General features: G+C 46.8%; 2 protein-coding genes across 2 annotated transcripts; one reads left to right on the top strand and one right to left on the bottom strand.

Annotated features, from left to right (window-relative positions):
* Positions 1-1,502: 1,502 nt before the first annotated feature.
* LOC134554865 (uncharacterized) lies at positions 1,503-14,828 on the bottom strand. The gene is made up of 2 exons (XM_063405908.1): positions 13,134-14,828; positions 1,503-1,983 (listed from the first exon to the last, which is right to left on the bottom strand). The coding sequence occupies exon 1, from the start codon at positions 14,767-14,769 to the stop codon at positions 14,128-14,130; it is 642 nt and encodes a 213-aa protein (XP_063261978.1). The 5' UTR covers positions 14,770-14,828; the 3' UTR covers positions 1,503-1,983; positions 13,134-14,127.
* Positions 14,829-15,282: 454 nt separating this feature from the next.
* ZNF503 (zinc finger protein 503) lies at positions 15,283-18,811 on the top strand. Its single transcript, XM_063405907.1, has 2 exons — positions 15,283-15,693; positions 16,799-18,811. Exons 1-2 carry the CDS (start codon positions 15,385-15,387, stop codon positions 18,317-18,319), a joined length of 1,830 nt encoding a protein of 609 aa, XP_063261977.1. The 5' UTR covers positions 15,283-15,384; the 3' UTR covers positions 18,320-18,811.
* Positions 18,812-21,237: the final 2,426 nt, after the last annotated feature.

Genomic DNA, 21,237 nt, shown 5'->3' with positions numbered 1-21,237 from the left:
TGGCAAACCAATGTTTTTGCAGGTGCACATCCTAAATGTATCCCTTATTTAGTAAGCATAACTGCCTATGTTTCCTGTATGCTTTTAGTACTAATACCTAGTACTCATCATTTACTGACTTAAAAGTGCTTTTTTATTAATACCCTAATTTATAATCCTTTATTGCTTTCAGTCCTCTAACTTGGTATGGAAACAGCTACAGGGTTCTCATTTTTTAAACAATCTTGTTCTGCATGGGGTAAAAAAAAAAAAACCTACCTTGCTATATGGTGCTGCTACCATACCTTTGAAAGGGTCAGTGACAAATCCTGATCTCTTGGCATTCTATCTTGCAGGTTTTGGACTAAATGAGGCAGGGATGATACAGGAGTGATATAATTTAATCTTCATGTTCTATCCTCAAGATTGTCATCATGTCCCTGAACTAAACAACAGCACCAAGAGTGCAGAAGCAACCTCTATTATGGCACTTCATTTTTTTTCTATGCCCAACCTTGCATGCTTAATATGCTTTTATTTGAGAGTCACTAAGATTGACATTCTGAGCCAGATACTGAAGACTACGTCTATAATGCCCTTGTATTTCTTCCCAGTAAGAGAAGAAATCCTCAGCTCCAAGTCCTGTTTCTGTGGAATGGGCTGATTTCCGAACTGGCTCCACAACAGTTCCTTACCACCTCCAGCCATCGGCCATTCCAGTACTATGCATATCTTGTGAACACTTAATCAATGCTTCATGTCTAACACAACCTCTCAGGCGTGCTCTGTAAAAGCAATCTGACCCAAAGTATCAGTTTGTGACAGCTCCCAGTGTGCCAAAAACCTGCTAGGGGACTCCTAGAGGACAGCCACAATGCTGTGGTGTCTGGCAGCCCCAGCTTGTTCAAGAGCGAAAATCAGCGTGGCATAAAGGAAAGTCTAGAACACCAGTTTTCTACCCTGCACAGTCTGGATCAGCTAGAGGTTCCTGAGGCCATGTAGCCTCTCATCCATCCAGTGCAACAGACCTTTTGATATTTTAGTGCGCACACTGAGGACAGGTAACTAGAGAAATCTGTAGCTGTTAAAGGTCTTTTTCTTTTTTTCTCCTGAAGTATTTCATAATATTCCACAGGCAAGCACACACAGGCCTTCTGGGAGGATATGAGGGCACTACTGACATCCTTATCTTTTTAGTGGGTAGCTTTTTGGGTTTTTCCTTCAAGATACTCATCTCCATGGTCAGAGGCAGCCGTGCCAACATGCCACCAAGTCACCTCTTCTTGTGTGCTACTGAGAAATATTTCCTCAGCACTGGCCTGGGCAACTTCCAGCAAGCCAGATTTTCTCAGGTCCCATTTCATACCTGTGTGTCCTTACATCATAGTTTTGTTTAGTCATTGGTTAAAAGTCAGAAGGCTAAAAAATTAAAGGCCACATTACTTTCAGACAGATTTGGTATGAGATATAAAATGTGTGGCTATACTAGTTTGAAAACAAAACCAGTGAGACTCCAAGCCAGAAATACAATTTAATAGGGAGGGAAGAAACAAACAACAAAAAAGGGTGAACATAAAACAAAATAAGATAAATGCAATAGTACAAAGGACCCCTGACAGAGTCAGAATGCAAACCTGACACCCTCTTGGTCAGGGTGTTGGAAGCAGCCCAAAGTGAGTCCTCCTGGAGAGACAGATGTGGCTCCATTGAAGGAGAGATGATCCTCCAGAAAGGGTCCAGTCATGCTCTGGGAATCCAGTGGAAACAGGCTCCCTTGGTGTTTGGGATTGCAGGTTTTATCCCGGTGGAAAGGCTTTGGCTCCTCCCACTGGGTGGAGCATCTCACAGTGGAATGAGGTGATGTTATCAGTCATGTGAGAGGCCTTAAATGGCCCATTCACAGGTGATGTGCCTCAGAGGAGGATGGGTGGAGGAAGAGATAAGGAGGTCTTATCTGGTGTTATCAGGTGTCCCATTAACAGAAGGCATCCGCCCTCTCCCGCCCTAGAGTTACAAGAGATAAAGAACAATATCTCCTAACCAGCTTCAAGGGATGAAAACAGAATACACATTCTGGTTACATTTCTCAACACAAGACAGTGGCACATGTCTGATGGCACTAAAGGGACACACGAATATCCAAGGCCTTCTGGATACTAGTGTACCTCACATGAATAGAGAAAATGAAGCCCAGCATGAGTCCAAATGATCCCAGTACAATACCAAATGAAGTGAAATGCCTGTTAAATCAGCCTCAAACTTACTGTTAGCAGGAAGGAAATTATTTGTTCCAGGGGGAAGCCTAAAAGTGAGCAATGTATACAAGCAAAGCCTGAGAGCATCTTAAAGTGACAGGGTAGGTACAGCCTCTCATAGGCTTGGCACACCTCAAAGTCATGGGAAAGCTAAAGAAAAGCTTTTTACAGCTCCTAGCAGTGACAGTTCACCCTCCCCCGGAGCAGTCACGCTGGGTTCAGCACCACTGCAGCCCACAGTGTGCCTGAGCTATGTTTCCTCCTTCACTTCAGATGCTTGTTCTCTCCATAAATCTCTATCATTTAAGGATTCCCCACTATTAGTGAAAACAGAGTTATCATTAAGGTTCCTCTCCAACTCATTGACACCTCACAATTCACACACAGGGGTGAGGGGAGAGCTTTTTCACTTTGTAAGCAAGAAAAATTTGTTTTACTGTTTGACTTTGTAAGCAAGAAAAAGAGCTGAACTGGTTTTATACACATTTTTATAATGCAAGACACTTGCAGTGTTTCGGGTATAATAAAAGCACTCAGGTTAGTTCAGTAATTTGCACAAGTCATTTAAGTTATGCTAGAAATGTATTATGACCAAAATGTTGTTATTAGAAAGCAACACCCTGAAAAACACTGACTACTGATAAATTATTTTCTCTACTTTTATAAATTACCCTAGTGTTGTTCCTCATCCCTTACTGACAATAATACCTGAGTGACATGCATTATGTATTAAATATATTTATGATAATTCAGATCTATTTGTATTAAACAGTGATATCATACATTCACTTAAGATTTAAAAATTATAACGTTGATAGCGTACATATCTGAATATCATAGATTAGATTACAGCGGATATCTTCAGGCAATTTTATTTTATATGGAATAGAAAGGTGGAAGACTAGGTATTTTTAATCCAAAAACTCTGCTCACAATTGACCTAAACTGACAAAAATTGAGAACTTCATATCTGAACTTGTCACTTAAAGGTGAAGCAAAAATCCTTAGCAGGAAAAGGGCAAAGAATCAAAGTTATCCATCATATATGAGCAGAATTAAAAAATTCAAAACCCTTTACATTTGGAAGCTAAAACATGGAGCCAATAACCACTGACTACTGTCTAAAAGTGTGTATCAAAGATGTGGCCACTCTCCAGCTGTTAAATAATCTGTGAGCTGAATTCGTAGGCATCTCCATCGCAGAAGTCCCGTCACAGGACTGGTATTTTTTGCAGAAACAAGAGAGAGGATATGAATGAACTGTTCTCTAATTATTCTGGCAAGGCAGGGGAGGACATTCTGCACTTCATTCTCTGGTGTCATGAATGTGATGTCTTTATAACTGCTAAATTAATTTTTCTGTACTTCAGGAGTCTGTTTCTGTTCTTAACCTTCTAAGGATGAAATTCACCCTGCTTTTCAAAGTCTTAGGAAGTCCCCAGTGCAACAGATCTTTTGATATTCTAGTGCCCACATTGAGGTCAGGTAACTGGAGAAATCTGTAGCTGTTAAAGATCTTTTTTTTTTATTCCTGGAGTCCTTCATAATATTCCACAAGCAAGCATACACAGGCCTTCTGGGAAGATATAAGGGACCTACTGATAAACATTTGATCTATCTAGAGACGTGCAGCCAAGACTGTGTAAAAAATACCAAACCATCTTTAGCCCAACACTCCTCCAAGAGGTAGCACTTTTTTTGTGTGTGTATATACTACAAACATAAATATACCCTACCCTGGATTGGGTATTTTGGCATCCCATGATTATTTACTGTTCACTGTAAAAATGTTACTGCTTTCATTACTCCATAATAAATATATAAATAGAACTACAGACTGCCACAGGAAAGAACCATATTTCCTTTCAGCTTTTCTCTCTGTTACACCAGGTTGCTCACCCAGAACTCAGCTGAACTAATCTTGTCATTTGCTACTGCACATAACAGAGATTTTCATGCCATCCTAGTCACAGAAATTTCAAATGCTGGCCAAAAAAATCAAGATCAACTTATCTCCATATCCACAACTGAGCTCCAAACTGTCTTTATTGCACAAATGATTTTAAGAGCCATATTGAAAGAAGGAGACAGTTCTGGCCAAGAACACCTTTTATCTTCATGATAAAGAGCCCATTACAATTTCACAGTTGTTTATATGAGTGCCGTAATTAGAAATATACCCTTTCAAAAAATACTGTCTACTTTACATAATTCTCATGATGAGTCACAAAAAATGGCATCCAGCTTCTTATTTTTTCTCCTTTGGTTTATGAATATTACTTTATTAACATCAACAGATACAAATGGATACCAACAGTCCAGAGAAAGTGAAGCACCTCTTTTAAACTGGTTATAATGTTTACTGTTTTGCTTAAATATTATCATTTCCCTTATACCATTTTTCTTTCTTATTAACATACTTTGATATTATATATCCATAGTAAATATGACTGCATCGCCCTTAAATTTGGGAGGTCCCCATTCAGATCATAAGACAATGGGTGATTACTGAACCAAAAGAGATGCTTACTACTGTGCAATTGTTTTCATATACAAGAATATGAGAAAATTTCATCTTTCAGTCCACAGAGAGAAGGTGCAAGCCCTAACGTAAGTAACCACAATGCCATTATCTCTGTCCTAGAGCTATTCAACCAAAGAATACTCTTACACAGTGTTAACAAACTACATTTCAAAAATGGTGTTTTGCTAATTGATTTTCCCCTTGTATATTAATGACATTCAAACAAGACTACCAGTGCAATATAATAACAGCATTTGTACCTTTGTCCTACTAGCATAATTATTCATGATTTCAAGGTCGCAGGTAAAAACATCATATTGTATAAATATAAAGTAAACAATAAGAACACTAACTTCAGATATTATAGAAAAATGTGGCAAACTACTAATCCAAAGACCCAAATGTCATCATTACATGCGTAAGTTGTATTACATCATTTCATGAATTTGAAAATTAATGGAGGAATAAGAAACCTTGATGATGCATGTTTATTTCCAATGGCTGAGTAATGCAAAACATAGAACCTGCAGCAGCACCAGCATATTTAATTCTGACAGGAAATCATGGCATTCAAACAGGAATGAGATGATCCTCTTGATTTGACTATGCTATTATACAGCAAGTCACACCGCATAATGTTGGAGCTTTTCTACAGGCAGTGTGAGATTATGTTCTTGTATTTTTCTGCCATGGTAATGCACTAAAGCATTTACTGTCTTATCCTGATTACAACTCTTTGTAATGGAAAACTAAATACCAGGACTCTGTTTCACAGATACAGAGACGCAAAATATGGTTGAGCACTGTTAATGGTAGACCTGGAAATGAAACTCAAGTGTCACTAACTCTGTCTAGTCTCTCTTCTTCTTAAATGGCCACAATTTAAGACGTTTACTTGAAGAGAATTTACTGTAAGAACTTGGGTCTTTAATCTCTACTTATAACACTAAATGTAATACATTTATCAGAGCTGGGAGTACCTGAATGAAACTGGTCAAGGAAAAAAAACCTCTTCACACTTTCATGCTATTGCCTACTTTGTCATCCATTAAGGGTATGAACTTTCTATGAATGATGTAGAAAAAGAAGAAAGGAATCTGTTTGGGATGGGGGGGTTATAGGAAGGAAATTACATAAAGCAGAACACTTTGCTCAGTTAATGAAAAATAAAAAAAATTACAATTAGATGAAATAGCATGTGTGCTTAATCATTCTCAGCAAACATGCAAAACTCCCCTTAGAAAGTATATTGAATTTAGACGAACAAGTTTTCATTGTTCAGGTGTTGAGAGTAGTGATCAAGAAGAAATGTTGCTACAGGCACTTCTTTGGCTAATGCCTTTTCTTTTAAATATGGGAAATTTTGCAAGCAGAGTTTATATTATGCCTTCATAAGTAAACCTCAAATGTTCCTTTAGTTATCTTGTAAGATTTTAAACTAATCATTTAAGTTTTTTCTCTCCCACCTTGCTGTTGGCTCAGACATTTCAGCTCACTTGACCACAGGATAGAAGTGGCTCTGTGCACACTTTTAAGCTGAACTTACATTTTCTAGTATTTGGCACATTTTCTTGCTATCTTTTCTTTCTTTACCTCCAGGTAAGCCACATAGCACAACAATGAGCAAAGAGGTAAGACTCCAGTTGAAATGATGTAATGCTGAAAATTAAATTTACACACAAGTGTTCGGAGTCTGGGTCATAGCTGGGTCACTCCTCTGAGTGGGAGGCAATCCAGCAAGGAGCACTGGATAATGACTTCTCCAAGCTGAGGCCCCTTTCAAGAAATATAGCACAAAGCTTTACCTTGATATCTGAATCTAATCTGATTCAATGTGTGTAATTACTGATATTTGTTGTGTGGTAATAAGAACTTATATTATTTTGTTATATGCTGTATTATGTCTCCTGTTCCTTTCAACCTACTAGCACTCAGAAATAAGATTTCCAGTATCTGAACCCTTACCCAGAGATAGTGGTTTAGATAAGGACTGGCTAGCTGAGGCTTTTTACAGAACACAGATTGTTTAGAGTTGGGGGGATTAATTCTTTTTCTTGAACAAAGAATGGAGTTTGTCTTGGTTGTTTAGGCACAGCTACATATGGCTAGTGCTATTTTTTTAAGCTGTATTTATCCACTGTGTTCATTTGCTTCCAGGTATAGCTGTCACACACTCCTTCACAACCTTGAGATGAGCTTTTCTGTAATGGCTTCTAAGCAGGTCCCATCTTGGGATGGTAGGGAAGTGCCTGCAGAACCTCTCTGTTCGCAGACAACCAAGCAGGCCTTCAGGGGAGACACAGGCCCCTCTAAGCGGTCCACGCTGGTGCAACAGGCTTCCCAAAACATCGATGAGTTTTAAAAACATAATCACATCAAAAGGTAAAGGTAAACCCGTATAATTTCTTTCTGTTGTGCCAGTTGTCAGTCTCTTGCATGTTGCGTCGCCAGTGATTTTGCACTCTACCTGCCAGGATTCCTGCTGCCACCTGACAATGCTGCAGTCAGCCACAGGCTGACAACCACGGCACCAGGAGAGCGACTGTCAGGGCCATTTTGCATGAAGCACACGCAGCTCCTACCCAGCGAAGCCCTAATGTGTTGATTTACAGAGTCCTCTTGGCTGACATGGGAAAATGAGTCTGGTCATGGTTGATTTAACATTTTATGGGCAAAGAGTCAGCCTGCTATAGTAAGTTTGGACTAGTGCAAATATTGTACACATTTACACACAAGTCCGCGAGAAAAAAATATTCAAGATACTCCGTGGTTTTGATTCTCGCATCCCTCGAGCTCTACTGAAAATACGGTGAGTTTCAATTAACTAAACACAAAGGTGTAGGTTCCGGGTCAGACCCTCGGGCTGAGCGAGCAGCTCCCGGTCTGCGGGCACAACGGCCCGAGCAAGGAGGGGCTGGCCAAGGGCTGCGGCGGGGCGCCGCGGAGAGGCGAGAGCCCCGCCCGGCGCCGCTTCCCTCCCGCGCTGCCGCGGAGCGCCGGGCGCGGCCCCCGGCCCCGAGCCCGCGCTGCCCGGCGGGGGCGGCGCAGCCGGCGGGCGGGGCGGGCACGGGCGGCTCCGCCCGCCCCGGCGGAAGTGCCGGCGAACGCGGGGCTGCCCCGCGGCTCTGGGCGGCGGCCCCGCCGTGCCCTCCCGCGGGCGGTGCCGCTCGGGCCTCCCCGCCGAGGGGGTGGAAGGACTTTGCTCGTCATCAGCTCAAGCGAGCCGGCAGCGGAGCGGCCGCCTGCCCCGCGCTGCCGCCGGAGCGGGCAGGTAACGCCGCGGAGCCCGGCAGGGGCAGCCCCGCCGCCTGCCCCGCGCTGCCGCGGGTCCGAGAGGGGCCGGAGAGCGCCGGCTGAGCCCGCTCTCATCAGCCCCCTCTCCCGCCGGCACACCGGCACTCCCGCCGAGACGAGCGCAGCTGGACGGAAAATAAATTCAGAAAAAAAAAAAAAAAAAAAAAAAAAAAAAAAAAAAAAAAAGCGCTCCTGTCAAATGTACCTCTGGCTAGATCATCGCCCGAAAAGAAAGGGGGGAAAATGCGTATGCCTGCGTGGGGGTGCCAGGAGAAAGATGAGTGTTTCTTTCATTAACTTAATGGTAATTGCAAAAAGACTCCCTTTTTGTCAGCTTCACCTAATCAAAACCGAATATCTGTATGTGGCACTGACAAAATCAGTAAAACTTCACCTTCGACTTTATTGATCTGAACAGACAGGCAGAGTTTTCTATGGTGTTCAATTTAGGGAATTAAAAAAAATCACTCCGCTAACAGCATTTGGTACATTTCTAACCCATATGTCACCTCAGTGCTTTAAATAATTATATTTGCATGCAGGGAGTGATTCATAAATATGTCAGGATTGTGAAATATAGGCAGGCATTTCAAACTTTCTATTTAAAAAACATGAATTATGGCCACGAAAAATGTGTTCCCATTTAAGGGTGATACGAAGTATTTGGTGTCTAGTACGGAGGCCCATCCATCATATAGACAATAAAGAGAGTTTTTGCCTGACGTTGGAAATTTATGGTTGCCCTTCTCTGCCCTAATAACTCAAGCATTGTGTCAGCCTGTGACAGCCTTTGCAGAAAAACAGCAACCCTGTTATCAATCAAAAAGCCCTTTTACATTTTTAGCAAAACTCTGATCATCCAGACACCCTTTTAATGTATATATTACATCATTATAGATCATTCTGCACTTTTACTGCAACTCAACAAAATGATCCATCACTTCAGGACAGTCCTGATGAACGCTGATGTAAATTATTTGCACGTCGCTAGTACAGTACAAAATGAAAAATGTACTTTAGGTGGAATTAATTTTAGGGTGTAAAAAGCTAAAAGTGAAAGCAGTGAGGATTAGAGGAGACCTAAATGCATCATTAGGGATAACTGAAAACAAGCTAATAGTTATTAAAAATTAAGATTATTCTAACCTTTTGGGATCGTGGACCTAGACTGTTTCAAGAAGATAGCTAAGATATATTGCATGCTTCTCCCTGCCCCTGCCAAACGTAGCTGTCCTGTAATTGAGTCGAGGATCATTGTTCATTTGTCATTAGGGTGTTTAGATAAGGTTAATTATTGGGGTGCCACTGCCTTTTCGCGCCATATCCTCAAAACTCTTGCTCCTATCTCAAAGGACGCTGTTCCTACTCTGTACCTCCCTGTTGAAGATGCATCTGGTTGATCAGCAGAGTTTCCATGACAAAGTTGTCAATAAACACTCTCCACACTTGGGATCCGAGTGACGAAGCTGGAGATCGCCTCCATTGTGTGCCATGGTTAATTTCTGAGGGATTACTGTAACCAAATATGTGCTTAGTTGGTACAATTCTCTCCCGTAGCCTCCAGGCTTTCGCAGAAGATAAACACAAAGATGCCTTTATGATTGCTGAGATGGAGTGATCAGACCAAGGTGTTACAAAAGCTACAAGGCTCTTTTTTTTTTTTTCTTCTTTTTTTTTTCAACTCTTAGAATCTAGACGCCTAATCCCAATTCAAGTTACTTATGTACGAATTAGGAAATGCGTTCCCTCGCTTTGGGCTCGATCATTTTAATCGTAGTACGTTTAAAAACATGAAATGACACTAAAAATCTCCATGCACTTAACAGGAAACATACCCAGCCTTGCTCGTGTCATTGCAATTATTTGACTTGCTCTCTCCCTCTCCCTCTCGAAAGTTACCTTAAGGCATATTTTAAATAACAGCTGTTTGCATAAGAAACACCTTAAACATAAAAGAGGGTAGATTTGGAAAATAGCTGTTGGCAAACGGGTTTCGACACGGGAGTAAAAATTTTCACACTCACACATGAAACAATGTCAAGAGGGAAATCTGTCAAAGGGCTAAAAAGAGAAAGGTTGGGGTGGGGTTTTTTATTATTAGGTGCATTAATCTCTTCCTTATCTTGGTGTAACAAAAGGAACAAAATTAGACAAATGCATTTGAAAACATTCTAGGTGAAGGTATGTTTCCCAAAGCAGTAAGCAACCAGCCAAACAAGCTAACAAAAGTGATTTTCTGCTCGTTTAGTAAAAATGCCACTGACTACTAAAATTCACGTTCGCTTAAACGTGACTATTATTTTGAAGATGGCTCTGAAATTATCACCGCTTATAAAACGATTACCTACATCTCATGCAGAGTAAAATATATATTGCTTCTATGTGTTAGGAAAGTAATTACAATCATAAGGGTAAATATTTTCAGGTACTATGCGAACAGAGGAGAGGTTTGGAAATCTGACTTTATGTTGGCAAGCTTTCCAACTATTTGCTTTAATAACATTCTGGAATAAATACCCCACACCTCTGCTGGATACCTGGGCAGATGCATCAGTTATTAGCTGAGCACATGCAGTCTTGCATTAAAAAAAAAAAAAAAAAAAAAAAAAAAAAAAAAAAAAAGGAAAAGAGCCTCTCTCCAAATGTACAAAGTTGTGGTAGTGTATTTCTGATAACCCATCACATTTCTTATCCTCTTACACGAAGTACTATCATTCTTGTGAGAAAAAAAAATAAAAAAGGAAGAAGATGCACCATCTACAAAATGCATTGCAATGTATATCTTAATAAAAACCTTGGGGTAGATAGTGAAATGGGAGTACTATCAAAGGAAATAAATTTGACGCACCGGATGGACAGACATGGAACTGAATTGTGTTGCGCATAGGAACACAACCCAGACACAACTCAGCAACTCTGCTCCTGCTAATTAAAATCTTAATCTTGTATCTTCGAAACGACTGAAAAGAAAGGGGGGGAGAAAGAAAAAACAAACAAACAAAAAAGCTAAACTAAAGGGCCTGTAGGGTTGTTGCTGTTCCTTTTAAAAGACTAAACGCCCTTTCCCAACATGATCTACAGAAGCTGACACTTAAATGGCAAGAGAGCAAGCTCGCAGAGCAGGCACGCTGGTGTCGACGTTTCTGCAGTTCCCTCTCCCGAGGGAAAAATAGTCAGTCCGGGTTTTTTGGGTGATCCTGACCAGGGTTTGCAGCTCGCCAGCCTGACCTGTCAAGCGGATTATTTTAGAGGGAGATTAATAGGGGAGGCGGGCTGCAATAATAATCGTTTTGTTTGATGTGACAACTTTGATAGGCGTTGATTTACTTACAAACTGATAGGCTTTTAATTGAGCGCCTCCATCCAGCTTGAGATGAAAGGAAAACCGCATTGAAAAGCTGCCCGAGTGCCCTCGAGCCTCAATACTGATTAGCCATCTCGACAGTGAATAGTTCAAGGCATTTTCAAACTTTTTTTCCTCTCTCGCTCTCGCTCTCCTCTCCTCCTCAAATATCTGCCAGCCCACTCCTTTTTAAGAGAAAATAAATCATTTCCATTGTGTGCAAATAAAATCGACTTGACATGCTTGCCAATAGCTGGTAGGTAAAGGAAAGTGTGGACTGGCACTTGTTAATTAATTCCTCCTTTGCTTTCCTTTTTTTTTTTAAGTTACAATTTTCCTTTGTAAAAGGAGGAAGACGGGTTCCAACCCTTGGATTTTTTTTTCAAAGGAATAAAAGCAACACCCACCAAAACTTCAACAAGACTACACAAGTAAATGCAAAAGAGCAAACCGTCTGCACGGACTCATTAAACAAGAATCCCTCGCGAAGGTAACGTGCAGGACAGAATCCCTCTTCCTCGGCTAAAGAGAGGAAAGGAGCCCGCAGCAGGCAAATCACAAACTCCGCACCGCTTGCAAGCTGCAGCCCCGCCGCCCGCCCGATGCTCCGCGTGTGCATCCTAACTCCGAGCCCCTCGCGGGGAATCGTTTTCTGCGTGTGTTGAGCGCAGTGAATAAGCTCTCATAGCTCAAAAATGCTTTGGAGGGCGCAAAGGGGAGGAGATGTCTTGGGGCTGATTTTTTTACAAGGTTCTACATAAAAAAGTTTACAGTATTGAGTGCGATTTAAATCTCGTTTCAAAGGCTGAGTGGAGGGGGGGAAAAAAGAAAGAAAAAGAAAAGCAAATGAAAAAGCTGTCCTCTGAAGTTGCTAATTAAATTACCCTCTCATGCTTCTACTTCAGCCAGAAAGATCGGGGTTCGTGCTGTTCTCCCCGCTCCGTCCCCCGCTTTTCCCGTCGGTGCGCTGCCTGTTTTATACAAGTACCGGCTATCGCCTTTGCTTCCTTGGCTTACAAGTAAAACAACCCTTCCCCGAAATCACCCTCACCTCCACAAGAACAGAGAGAGGGAAGGAAAAATGGGGAGGGAGAGCCTTCCCACAGCTGACTCTACCTTAAGACAATTAATCTTTAGTCTTTCACCCTGGGAGGCAGGATAAATACAACGAGAAAACAGATAGGAGTCTCCCCGGTCCTGTAAGGAAAACAGCTGTTCCAAGCACTTTAATGCAAATGAACACAAATGAAGGTTTCAGCTTTTTTTTTTTTTTTTTTTTTTTTTTTCTTCCAGAGTTTTACTGCACTCCATTTATCAATTGGACTTGACAACAAAAGAAAGAACTGGGGGAAAACCTGGGGCAGATTCAAGTCACTTCCACTCTAGATAAAGGAAGGGGGGGAGTTCCTTGAGGGCAAGTTGTGGGTCTTGTCAGTCCTATTGCAATATCGTGGGTTTTATGCAAGATTTCTTTCTCTACCTCCTCCCCCCTGCCTTTTAATTTTGATGGTCTTGCAAGATGACCGCGGTGATTGCAAAATGAAAATGCGTTTATGACTCTCCACTGAGAAGTTGTGCCAATAAACGTTACCTTTCACAGAAAAGATAGAAATTTAAAAGTTTGTTAACATTAATCGCATCTTTACTAAAGCTAGAGGGGTTCCGTGTATTTATCCTACTTTATACACTATAGTAAAAGAGTAAAGTGGTTTAAATAAAATACAGCAAATATACTTACTGCGCTGCAAGATTTAAAGGGTACCGCTTGGCGGGAGCGGGGGAAGGGGGGATACCGAGGAAAACCTGCTTTACATATACCTCGTAAGAAGAGCAGGTCATTAAAGACTATCTGACACATCTGTTTAGGGACCGGGGCAGATCGGTGTTTCAAGGGAAGAAAAAGGACTTGGTTCAGCAGATCTAAACGTGAGAAAGTGAAAGTCCTTCCTCTCGTCCAACCCTTCCAGGATCAGCGCCTGTTCTGGTTGGAGTCCAGGTCAGGAATTGGACGCGACCCCTAAAGCACTTGCCTTGTTCTTCACTTGTCAAACGTATTTTATCTCTAAGTGACCTTTTTGTTAATGTTGTAGATTGTGTGGGCCACCATGTCAGATCCGGAAACAAAAGTAAAAGATTGATTAACACATTTTGCCTGTGAAAAAATGTTACGGGATGAGGAGGTGGGGGGATAGTGGGAAGCAAAGTACAAAGAGAAAAGAAAAAGGCTACCCAGCGACTTGAGGGGCTGCGGATTCCGCTCGGGGCATCCGCCGGCACCAGTAAAAATGGGGTTGAGGGCAGAGCACTCGGTACCCTTCGGGAGCGCACAGGCACAAAGCAGGACGTGTGTAGCGCCCGGGTGGACACCGTGTGCGTACTCAGAAGGCTCTCAACACAGTCTAGCTGAAAATCAAACACATAAATGGCGAACCAACACTCTCGTTAAGGCGAGGGGCCGCCTCCCCAGGCCCCCGCTGCCGGAGACCGGTTCAGCCCAGCGGGTGCAGGGACGAAGGACACTTTCGAAGAGGACGAAGAGGGAAGGGGAAGAGGAGTCCAGCAACCCTCCCCGACAGGGCGGTGAGGGGCCGAGGAGGGCTACCGGCCGCTGGCAAACAAATCCAGTTTACTCCAAGGATTTATTCCGTAAATTAAAAGGCTTTTTCTCCCGAGGAGCCTGTCTCTCCCTCTGTTTTCTTTCCTTCTTCCCTCTCTCTCCTTCCCCCTTCAAGTCACACCAGGCTTGTAATCAGCAACAAAAGCTGACATAAATCAAGGGCGGATTGACAGGGGCTGACAAATAACTGATTGATTGCGGTTGGGGAGCACTGACAATTGACGGCGGGGCGGAGAGTCCCGAAAGGCGGCGGCGGGCTGTGCGTGACAGCCCCGCGTGTGACGACCTCCCCCAATCCCGCCGCGCTCCCCGCGCCGCCGCAAGCCGCGCCGCAGCGCCCCGGCTCCCGCCCGCTGCCGCCGGCGACGTGCAGGCCGGCGCTCTGCAGGTTCTCGTCCGGGCCTCCCCCGCGCTGCCAGGCGGGAGGGGCGGGAAAAGCGCCCCGCGCCCTTCCGCGGGTCCCGGAGGGCACACGGCGCGGCGGCGGCCCCGCGGCCATCCCGGCGGGACGGCCCCGGGGAGGGGGGCGCGGGCCGGGCCCGTAAGCGCCGTGCGTGGCGGGCGGCAGGTCGTGCTCGGGGCGCTGTGCGAGCGGCGGGGGCGGGCGGGGGAGGGCGGCGGAGGCCGCGGCCGCCCCCCGGCAGGCGCGGCGCCCCCAGCCCCGCGGCCGCCCCGCCGCCGCCGCGCCATCCGCGCTGGCTGCGGAGGAAGAAAAACGTTCGCAGCGCGTGATGTGAAACACAGAATTAACGCCCATCCCATCCTAGGAGCGAAAACAAGGAAGGAGGGGAGGGGAGAGGGAAGGCGGACGAGAAAGGGAAAAAAAAAAAAAAAGAGCGAGAGACCATTAAAAACGGAGGGAAAAAAAAAGCCCAGAAAAGGGAACGTCACATCCCCTTGACCCTCCAATCACCTCGGGGTCCCATTTGATTGGAAGGCGGCAAAGGCTTTAATCTCAGACTAATTCAGCTGCTTTTGAAGTGAGTTTCTTTGCCAGATCCCGGGCTGGATGGGCAGCGGCTCGCATCACAGCTGAGCGGCGGAGGCGAGCGCTCCGCGCCGCGCCAGCCGGGGGAGCTGAGAGCGGCCGAGGGGGACCGCGGCACACGCTCGCAGCCCCCACCCCCGCCCCCAGCACAGCCCAAGGATTACTCGGCTTTTTTTCCTCCTCTTTCTCTCCGGCCGGCTCCCCCTTTCCCTCCCCCTCCCCACCCACGCCCTCCCCGCCAGAGAGAGCCACGGGACATTGTATGTTTGTTTTTCTGCTCGGGGGGCGTGTGGCTTTTTTCCTTTCTCGCCCGCAGAAAGCGAGCGAGCGTTTCCGAGTGCGAGCGGCGCCACTTGCCCCAGTTTTCATGCGAGGTTTTGGGTCATGATCACATCGCCCTCGCTTTCTGCTATAAGAAGTAGTAAGCGCAGCAGCAGCCTCAGCGAGCCCGGAGGCAGCCCCCGCCGCAGCCGCAGCGCCGCCGACCTCGCCGGGCCGAACGGGCACGCTGGGAATAACGGCAGCAGCGCCGCCGCCAAGCCCTGCTTCCACGCCGTCCCCCCCTCGGACCCGCTACGCCAAGCCAACCGCCTTCCCATCAAAGTCCTGAAAATGCTCACGGCGCGGACTGGACACATTTTACACCCTGAATACCTGCAGCCTTTACCCTCCACGCCCGTCAGCCCCATCGAGGTAAGGACCCGGCCCCCGTCGCTTTCTCTCGTCCCTGCCCGGGCGCTGGCTGTGCATGGCGGCTCCGCCAGCCGCCCTCGGCACTTTCCTGCGCTTTGAAATGCGTTTATACCGGGACAGAGGGGCTTTTTTTGATCTCGAGTCAGTGCGAGGAACTGCTCCTGGGTATTGTTTCCGTGTTTACTGGGATAATTTCTAGTTCCTGTGTAAATTAATATTTTCTTTTTGCTATTTTGAGCTTTTTTTTTTTTTTTTTTTTTTTTTTTTTTTTTTTTGAGAGGAGGTATGAGTGGAAGGAACAGATCCACACTGGGGTCACGATTCGGCCACGCAAATAAGCAGTGCTCCGAGCGCCGAACAACCTTGTTTTTGCAGGGGGTGTTTTGGGGTGGGGGGGACACACACGGGACGGGACGACACGACGCGAAGAGCGACAGGCTCAAGCGTGGGTGCGGCAGGATAACTATTTCGGCTCGCCGACCGATTCCTTTCAAGTACCGACACGGAGCTCTACTTCGGGGGGCTTGTTGGTCCCTTTTCTGCTCTGTCGAGGTTGCCGGTCCCCCTCTGCGTAGCTCGCTATTTGCGGGACCGAAACTCGAAACAGTGCTGGTGGTGGGAAGGGTGTGTCCGTGGGAATGAATGATTTCATTAAGGTCTCTGCGGAGTGAGGACACCCTTCTCCCGGGGAGCCCTGCTCGCCGGCTAACTCGGGCTCTGTTTATAAATAGTGCCACCAGTCAGGGTGCAGAAATGCTGCAGTCGCTGTACTTCACGGCCGGGTGTACGGGCCGGCACGGCCCGAGCGCTGCCGAGACGCCGAGCTCCGCGCTGCCCGGGCCGCCGCCGGGGAGCCTGGGGACGTTGAAGGCGGCCGCGGCGGGCTCGCAGAGATACGAAAATCCCCAGCCCTTTTTAAAGGCTTTATGGAAAATGGTGCATTCAGGGGAGGGGGCTGTCAAGTTGATGAATGCGCACAAACTGTTCGCTACTTCCAGGCTGTATTCTGCAGAAAGCTACGGGACAAGAGTCCTATGGGTGCAAAGGGGGTTTTCTCAGACCCCGATTAAATCTCTTTCTTTGTGTGTCCTTCTGATTTCCGCAGCTGGATGCAAAGAAGAGCCCCCTGGCCCTTTTGGCACAAACTTGCTCGCAGATAGGGAAGCCGGACCCGTCCCCTTCCTCCAAACTCTCCTCGGTCACCTCCAATGGCTCCGGAGGCGACAAGGACTCCAAGTCGGGCCCCTTGAAGCTCAGCGACATCGGCGTGGAGGACAAATCGAGCTTCAAGCCGTACTCCAAGCCGGGCGCGGAGAAGAAGGAGCCGGGGGCGGCGGGCTGCGCGGGCGCCCCCGCCGCGGGGGTCGCGGCCGGGGAGAAGTCGGGATTCCGGGTGCCGAGCGCCACCTGCCAGCCGTTCACCCCAAGGACAGGCAGCCCCAACTCCAGCGCCTCCGCCTGCTCGCCCGGGCTGCTGCCGGCCGAGGGAAAAGGCGGGGAGGACAAAAAGGACTCGGAGGGCTGCGGAAAGAGCGGCAGCTCCGGCTCGGAGGGAGGCCCGGGTACCACCAGCATCAGCCACAGCCGGATTAGCGTGAGCTGTGCCGGGATTAACGTGGAGGTCAACCAGCACCAGGAGAGCACGCCGGGCTCCAAGCCCATCTCATCGGACTCCGCCTCCTCCTGCAGCAGCACCACCGCCACCTCCTCCACCTCCGTTCTGGGCTCCGGCCTCGTGGCCCCCGTCTCCCCTTACAAGCCGGGCCAGACCGTTTTCCCTTTGCCCCCGGCGGGCATGAGCTACCCGGGGACGCTGGCTGGAGCCTACGCCGGCTACCCGCCGCAGTTCCTGCCGCACGGAGTAGCTCTGGACCCCACCAAATCCTCCAGCCTGGTGGGGGCCCAGCTGGCCGCCGCCAGCAGCCTGGGCTGCAGCAAGCCGGCGGGGTCGAGCCCGCTGGCGGGCGCGTCGCCGCCGTCGGTGATGACGGCGAGCCTGTGCCGAGACCCGTACTGCCTGAGCTACCACTGCGCCAGCCACCTGGCCGGCGCCGCCGGAGCCTCCTGCGCCCACGACCAAGCCCTCAAGTCCGGATACCCCCTCGTCTACCCCACCCACCCTTTGCACAGCGTCCACTCCTCGCTGACCGGCGCCACGCCGCCTTCGCTAGCCGGCCACCCTTTGTACCCCTACGGCTTCATGCTCCCCAATGACCCCCAGCCACACATCTGCAACTGGGTGTCGGCCAACGGACCCTGCGACAAGCGCTTTGCCACCTCGGAGGAGCTGCTTAGCCACTTGCGGACCCATACTGCCTTCCCGGGCACCGATAAACTCCTCTCCAGCTACCCCAGCTCCTCGTCGCTGGCCAGCGCGGCGGCCGCAGCCATGGCGTGCCACATGCACATCCCCACGACGGGCGCCCCGGGCAGCCCAGGCACGCTGGCCTTGCGCAGCCCGCACCACGCTCTGGGACTCGGCAGCCGCTACCACCCCTACTCCAAGAGCCCCCTGCCCACCCCCGGGGCGCCCGTGCCCGTGCCCGCTGCCACCGGACCCTACTACTCCCCTTACGCACTCTATGGGCAGAGACTCACCACAGCCTCGGCCCTGGGGTACCAGTGAGTGCAGGCAGCGGGGCTTTGACACACTACACAAAGTCTAGCGGTAAGGGAAGGAAGCCCTGCAAAACTTTATAAAAGTTGGCAAGAAAAAAAAATCTGACTTTTTATAAAATAGTGTTCATTTGAGGACTGGATCCATGAGCACTGTATTTATTTATGTTAGCTTCAAGCGGGACAACGAATCATAAAGTGCATTACTAAACTGAGCTCAATAGGTAAAAGTGGAACACCCATTGTAGAATATAAATAAAAAGATAGAGGTCTTCTCTTTAATGTTACTTTAAAATTGCTATGATTGTATTGTACGTTCTTATTTAATGTCTCATTGAAACAAAAAAATTTACATGCATGTTTGTTACTAAAAAACAACTCGCAATTTGTCAGTTATAATTTCAAATTGCAATTATTTTTAAGGTGTATACCCTTGAAAGAGAATTGGTATTTTTTTGTATGTATTCTGGAAGAAAAAACAAAAACAATTCTATTCCAAAAACCTCATTTGCCTTATTTTGTTCTTTAAAAGGAACACTTAACTATTTTTAATTTTTAAGTCCACCCTGTAAAAAGGGTTAAGTAAGGTTTACGTCATGTACTAAAATAGACAATGTATCGCTTTAAAGATTAAAATTCCGTATATTTGATGTATTAAAAGGTTTTACTTTTTTTTTTTTTAATACGCTTTGATTCTGTTATAAAACCCGAGTAGGTCTTGGATGGAGGTGACTGCTAATTTCTCCTTAAGCGTTTATTCAATTTTAATTAAAAATTAAAAAAAAAAACAACCAAAGTTTTTTTTTTATTGTAACCCCAGGGCTCTCTTAAAAAATAATCAGACACAGTTGGGTTTTTTTTTCCTCTTCAGTAGAATTTGTTGGCACAAAATAGGAAAAGTGAGAATTGCTTAAACCTCTTTCCCTTTCTTTAAAGAAGGAAAACTAATTTTTATAATGTTTTTACTGTGAAATATCTGTTTTTTAAAACTAGTTTTCAACTAGAAGGCTTCTTTCTTTAGAAAGAAACGGGGAAGGCAAGACTGTTTTGTAAAAGTGTAAGATTATTATCCAAAAGCTATTTTTTTTCAACAATGTAATGCATAACTATTCACCTCTTTCTAAATGAGAAGTTCAGAAGTAATTAGGGAAGCGCTGTTTGAGCTCATCCAGTTATTTTCAATTTCTCTCTTCAGTTCGCACCGCAGCACAAAAGATCATCACGTAAAAAAAAAAAAAAAAATCGGACAGCTCTGAAAACTCATTTTCTTTTAAAAAGGAAGGGACAGGAGGAAAAAAAAATAAGAAGCCATCCGTTATTGGGGCCGAGTTTGCTCTTAACTGAAGTGCAGTGCCAAATTTGACGTGACAGCGAGAGGGGCTGCCCCTGCCTGCGCCGTCTGTGCCTGCCCAGCCCGGCTTTCCTGGCGCCCAAGGGCCTCCGCCCAGCTCCGGCTCGTCGTCCTGCGTTCAGGTAGGAGCGGGGGCTGCGACGGAGAAGCCAGAGCAGCTACCGAAACTGCGGGACAAACCCTTGCCGCCGAGATAGTCGGACAAGCGATGCCCAGTTCCGTAAAAGCAATGCCGGCGGAGGCTTTGCCCCGCGCTGTGCCGGGCGCTCGCAGGCGGCGGCTCAGGCGGAGCCGGGTACCTGCTGCCCCCCGTTCGGCCCCGCTCCTCCGCCCCGGCCCCAGCGCACCGGCGGGGGGCTAAGTTGCAAGCGGCGACTTCGCTTGACAAACCACTGGGGTTTCTCCCTCGTTCTGGATCCCCCCACAATATAATTACTGTTCAGAGTTTCCCGTGGTGCCCAGATGCTAATTAGTCTAATACATTTACTCCAGATAATTAGTGGAACTTAGCGTTAATGTGCAAAGGCGAGAAAAGCAGCGAGCTGCTGCAGCTCCGGCGGCCGCCCGGCGGTCCCGGCACGGCTCGCTCCGGGCCCGGGCCGGCCCGGGACACTGGCGGGGACGCCGGCGCTGGGCCGCGCTGCGGCTGTTTCGGGACGCTGTCCGAAAGCGGCACGGGAAATGCTTTGCGCTTTAGCCAAACGTGTTCCCCCCGCCACCCGCCTTAAATGGGAAAGGGACCTTTGCGTATCTCTGCTTTAGGAAATGTAAAACGAGCTCTCGTTAGGAACCGATGAGTTAGAGAAAGGGAGGAGAGGGCAGTGCTGTTAACTGCACCAAGTAAACTTTAGTTATAAAATAAGAAGCGGATACAAACGGAGAAAGTAATCGAAAGACGGGTTTCTCGGGTCGGGGGTGGGTGCTGGTGGCGGAGAATTCATCCAGCGAGCCCGAGAAAGGCAGAACAAGCTGGCAGTCCTCTGTCTATGCCGCACGCCCCCCACCCTCTCCTGCAGCCCGGCCAGACCGCCTTCCCCGCTTCGCTATTTTAACTACTCTTAATTTGAGGAAAATTACATTTCAGGCTCCATCTGGGTGTGGAAGTAACAATTACAGTTTTGCCGCGATTAAAACGCACCACCATTGCCACGTTCCTCTCCTGTTCGTGCGTTTTACAATTACGGATCTTTAACAGCTGCAGCTCAGACTTCGCTAGCCAAATCCCATCGTCCATCAGGTGTTGCAGGGGCGATTTAAAATGAGCGAGGGAGGCATTTGTGTCCTGGAACCCTAACTGCAGTTTTGGGGATTTCAGCTCTAAAAAGTTACACGCAAAGATTGCTGATGCAAGTGGTGAAATGAACACTTAATGCTATTATTGCTGTTTTGCTCAGATACTGTCCCCGAGGTTAAAGAAAAATTAAAACACCTCATTTTATATGTAGAGTGGTGATAAGTAGGTCTCTCTTCCAGCCTTGTTAAGTATATGACCTGGCAAGTGCCACCTAGGATTTTGATATTAATCTCTGAAATTTGCCTTTTTTTCTAATACAGATTGACTTATGGACATTAATGTT

This window comes from Prinia subflava, chromosome 9 (genome assembly GCF_021018805.1).
Source record: "Prinia subflava isolate CZ2003 ecotype Zambia chromosome 9, Cam_Psub_1.2, whole genome shotgun sequence".
Classification (NCBI taxonomy): Eukaryota; Metazoa; Chordata; class Aves; order Passeriformes; family Cisticolidae; genus Prinia; species Prinia subflava.
Note: the sequence above shows the minus strand (reverse complement) of the source record. Positions and strands in the feature narration are given on the sequence as shown.